The sequence below is a fragment of the Triticum urartu genome, chromosome 3A (assembly GCF_056163025.1).
Source record: "Triticum urartu cultivar PI428250 chromosome 3A, HENAU_Tu73, whole genome shotgun sequence".
NCBI lineage: Eukaryota > Viridiplantae > Streptophyta > Magnoliopsida > Poales > Poaceae > Triticum > Triticum urartu.
The window spans coordinates 33,300,611-33,305,755 of record NC_141875.1 but is presented as its reverse complement, the minus strand read 5'-3'; the positions used below and the strand labels follow the sequence as shown (position 1 = coordinate 33,305,755).

Genomic DNA, 5,145 nt, shown 5'->3' with positions numbered 1-5,145 from the left:
AACATCACACGTGCCAAGACAATATGAGTCTATAGACTAATAAATGAACCATAACATGACAATACACATATGTTACTACCCACCGTGGAGGTAGTAACATAGCCTAGTAAAATGTGATGTTACTAGTCTAAGTTACTCCCCATTGTGACTAGTCTTCCGGCCACTGGACCCTACCTTCGGCTGAACCGTTTTCAGGGTTGGTAGACCGTTAAGCAGAAAAGATAACTCTTTTCGAGGGCCCCGCCGGTCACCTTACATTGTGCAATTTTATCAAAAAACAAATATGCCTTATATAAAGACACAGAGAGAGTATAATCTAAAAATGATGTATCCATATTTGCCAAGTAATAAAAACTGCCATATTAATATAAAGTTGTCATGAAAATGTATCCCTCAAGAAGGAAAAAGTGAAGACCCACGACTTCATGCTGACGACCTCCTCCTCAATGTTACAAATTTTAATTGATCAACTTTACAAATTCAGGGTGATCACTTCATTGAAATGTGCGACAGCCTGAAAGCATAATCATAGTGAACTTTTTGACAAAATGATAATTCAGGAGTCACCATATTACAGGATCAGATAATCATACTCCAATTACCAAAAAAAAATATCATCATACTCCCTTTCTTTGTTTGTATCTCGATGAGAGAAGAAAAAGGAAACCGGCTATCGTATAATATCATTAGTAATAGAACCGTATAGATACAGATCGAGTACTATGACCAGCAGTGTCACTCCAAGTTAACCATAAAAACAACTGCGAATGTAAGAAGATATATTCATCCAACTTACACAATTTCAGAAGGCAGGTACACTAGAAAGAAAAGAATAACGATAACAAGTAAAAACAAATAAGAAAACATGTATAAAGGTGATGGAGCATCAACAAGTTTGCATGGTTTTCTAAGATGAGCAACAGCTGGTCTTTTGCTCGACAGGTTGCCCGCGGATCTGTACAGTAGCCGGGCGAGCGTTGTTTGCCGCTGGCTGGCTTGCCATCCTGGAAACATAGGCCATTGTTTTCAGTAAGTTCTTCATCTAAAGTTCATAGACTAGCACGTTAATATAAACCATCATGAATGCTAGTTTCAGTGTGGGTCCAAACCTATCCTTGATCGAAGCAGCCATGGCCATGAAAGCCTGTTCAACATTCAGGGCGTTCTTTGCACTGGTCTCCATGAATGGAATGCCAATCTCATCAGCGAATGCCTATATATGTACATAAAAATAAAGACAAATAGCAGTGAGAATGCCTTCAAGGAATGGAAGGTTGGAATCTGCAGATTGTGAAGTGAACAACAAAAAAATTATGTTTGCACGAGACTCAAGGATACCTTTGCTGTTTCATATGACACAGCTCTTTTGTCAGCCAGATCACATTTGTTCCCCACCAGAAGCTTGTTCACATTCTCACTGGCATAGCGGTCAATCTCGTTCAACCACTGCTTCACATTGTTGAAGCTATCTTGGTCTGTCACATCATAGACGATCTGCAAGACCATTTGAATATTCCGGTCAAGCCATCATAAATGTAAATTTGTTATCTGACTAAATGAAGTTTGTATAAGCGGACTTACAATAATCCCATGGGCCCCTCGGTAGTAGCTGCTGGTAATAGTTCTAAAACGTTCTTGCCCAGCAGTGTCCCACTGAAAAAGAAGTTTTGTAGAATGAAGGGGTTTAATAACTTTGAAAAGGATAATACTAGCCTGTATCACTGCAACTGAAGTGGGAGATGAAAAACAGAGGAATTGCCAAATCTAAAGAGCACGTACACATAAGCTGCAAGACTGCCATCCCTCATGTTCAAACTGAGCTACATCTATTTTTCATTTCTAAATATCCAGAAAGAATGAATCTTCATAGGAAAGACAAATAATGAAAACTTTTAATGGTCCAATTATATTAACTGGACAGACTAAAGAGAACCACAAAGTGACAACAGAGTTCATATATATTCAGGAGAAGCGGTTGAGTGTGTCTGTTCCATATCAATCGACTTCAACTAGCAATCATGACTTGCATCCCACAAAATAATAGTGGCTACTGGGAGAATTATGTCTCAATGAAGTTTTACAGATCATCAACAAAATCACAACTAAATGGTACTTGCACAGGCATGCTTGGTTACTAGCAACAGATGCATATCACGTAAATCACGAGATAAGCTAGACTCACGATTTGCAGCTTGATAGTCTTTCCATCCTGCTCCACGGTCCTTATTTTCTGTCAACATTTTTCAAATAAGTTATGCTCGATAGAAGGATCTGTAGCAGCCAAAAAACACTATGCAGAAAGTAAATGTGCTTACAAAATCAACTCCAATAGTACTGATGTAACTATCCAGGTATGAGTCGTCCTGCCAAGAGTCAAAATATTAAAGAGGCAAACAAACAAAGCAGCACAGGTAAATTTAATAGTAAGTATAATTAGTTGTCCTCAAGGGCATACTACAATATACTAGTCCCTCCGCCCGGAATTACTTGTCGCTCAAATGGATGTATCTAGCTAAATACATCCATTTGAGACGGAATTACTTGTCGCTGAAATGGATGTACCTAGGGATGCCCATCATCTTTTGGAAAAATGTAGCTACCAATAATGAACTATTCAGGTTGAGCAATTTAAATTAGAACATTTGTGAGTAATGATTCAGCTTACACATCCTATAAACAAAATGGTTAATTCCATGAACTACCTAATTTTAACATGGAAAATCTATAATATATAGATGGGAAAAAGATAGCAAAATGGATCATACTTGCTATAGAGATTCTTACAGCAAATCTTAACAGCAGACATGACTTGCCAACACCTGAGTCTCCAATAAGCAAAAGCTTGAAGAGGTAATCACTGCATGGCCAAATATTAGAATGTTAGTCTCCATCAAACACAGTGCACAGAGAAGAAAACAAGCAGTGATGGCATTTTCGAGATGATAAAAAAGGGCAGCCCGGTGAACATAGCTCCCACTTACGCAGGGTCCGGGGAAGGGTCCGACCACTTTCAAAGATGATAAAAGATACAATAACTATCTCCAGGCTTGGGAGATTGAAAATAAATTCAAAGAGCAATGTATTCTCAAGATAATAACACACAACAATTAGATGGAATAATATTGTCAGGCTTAGGCACCTAGGCAGCGACAGATGAAGAGATATTTTAGTGTTTAATACTCAGCCAAAATGTCAGTTTTGCTAGGCTAATAGATCCCTTTGATCCCTATGGACTAGCGTGTGAAAGAATGTAAAATAGTTCCCCTTGCAGCATTCAGATACAATGATATTGTAACATTGAATGAGTGAAGTGCAACCACAGTTAGAGCAGTAACCGAACGAACAGTTATATCAACCCACGAACAAACAAGCATTGGGTCGTGCATGTAAAGGATGTTGAGCAGACTGGTGCATTCTAGAAATATGCAAATCCGATCAACTGACCCATAATTTAGCCAAACAGTATCAACAAGTAGGATATGAATGTTTTTTTTCTTTCATTCCTTTTTGGGAGTAAAAACATGAGACTCAACAAAGTGATTGCGAAACTAGAGATGGTGCAAGTGATATTAGCATGCATAATTCACCAAAATAGACCTATCCTCCTTGTGCAGACAAAATTGCCTGTTCTTTTACTGCCATTAGATAGTACTCCGTAGTAGAAACCTGAAATCCACAATAAACAGCCCCTCGAAACACTAATCAAAATGAAGCGCATCTACCCCACGGCATCCAGCGAGATAGGTCCAGAGAGCAAACGATTACGCTTCAAATTTCACCTAATAATTTAAACAAACTCTCCTAGGTGGCATTCCCCTCGCGGACGCGATCCAGACCAAGCAAGAAAAGAAAAAAACGCGACGAATCTGCTGGGATCGAGGGTCAACTCTCCCCCGCGCCAGATCCAGCGAGATCTCATCTCACCCTAAAAGCCCCGACCCCGATCGGAACTGCTGGGGGGGGGGGGGAAGCAGAGGAGGGAGGGACTTACTACTCGGGATTCATGGCGGGATCTGGGCGCTCCCGCGGCGTCCAATCTGGCTCGCGGGCAGGAGGACGGGGATCGAGATCGAGTCCTGGGAGGGCGGAGGCAGGCGGCCTCACGACTTGCCCGACTTCTTGGCGTCTCGTCTCGCTCTTCCCGTGAATCAATCAACAATGCGCTGGGAGAGGACCAGGCTCCAGCAGGCCAGCCCGATTTTAGACCAACTGGCCAGACGCGTGGAAACCCTTTTTTTTTCTTATTTTTCTCTGCAACTAGTAAGTGTTCACGTGCAACGCACGTATAATTATTGGTTGCATTTCAAGTAGATGCCAACATGTGGTAGATAAAAGGTTGCTTTGCATCTCGTGGCGTATAGGAAAACTTGACAACGCATGAAACGATGAATGTTCATGTCTGGTACACACAGTCACAAACATACATAAAACTGGAGAGTATAAATCAACCCATACAACTCGTTATTTCATGCCTCCGTTTACTCTTTATATGCATCAAGATGCTCTTGACATGTAAATGTTTAGTTCATTCTGCACGAAGTGTCAAAGCACTAAAAATCCAAAGCTAAACTTGGCAAGCAACATACACAATTCTACAATGTTTCCCCTCTTTCATCTGTGTTCATCCTCCTCCAAGCCAGCAAGCTTTCATGCCAAAATGCGAAAAGAACAATGCGCTGAATAAATACAAGGGTAGACATAGGTAAACAATAGTACAAAATAATATCTCGGAACACAATGGGGACATATGGAGAAGCACCAGTTGTAGAAAATAAGAAAAAAATGCAAGTCATGACCATTTTTGATAGTTTTCCTTTACACCCACTTATGTGTAATACTATCAAACAATAAAAATAATTTGATGGTCATTAGTTCCTAACCATTAACCGAATGAACAGCAAAAGGACCTCAAAGTATTTATACGTAGAAGAATAGTAAAAAATATATTTATTTATAGATGGTTCATGTGAGAGAAAAAATCACATCTTGCAATTTAGACCATCCAGCCCCTTTATGAAGTGAAAGGAGTTCCAAATATAACAACTTAAAATAAACCAACTCCAGCAGTACAAGTGTTACAAATTAAGAAAAAACAAATAATGTGTTGATGACACATGTAAACGACATCTGCTAAGAAACACCGAA

The 5,145-nt window shown here is 39.8% G+C and overlaps 1 protein-coding gene across 1 annotated transcript; it reads right to left on the bottom strand.

Moving 5' to 3' along the window:
- Positions 1–652: 652 nt before the first annotated feature.
- On the bottom strand, positions 653–4,152 carry LOC147978208 (GTP-binding protein YPTM2). The gene is made up of 8 exons (XM_087546158.1): positions 3,992–4,152; positions 2,785–2,857; positions 2,316–2,363; positions 2,183–2,230; positions 1,582–1,653; positions 1,339–1,494; positions 1,110–1,213; positions 653–1,004 (listed from the first exon to the last, which is right to left on the bottom strand). The coding sequence occupies exons 1-8, from the start codon at positions 4,003–4,005 to the stop codon at positions 908–910; spliced, it is 612 nt and encodes a 203-aa protein (XP_087402284.1). The 5' UTR covers positions 4,006–4,152; the 3' UTR covers positions 653–907.
- Between the last annotated feature and the right edge of the window lie 993 nt (positions 4,153–5,145).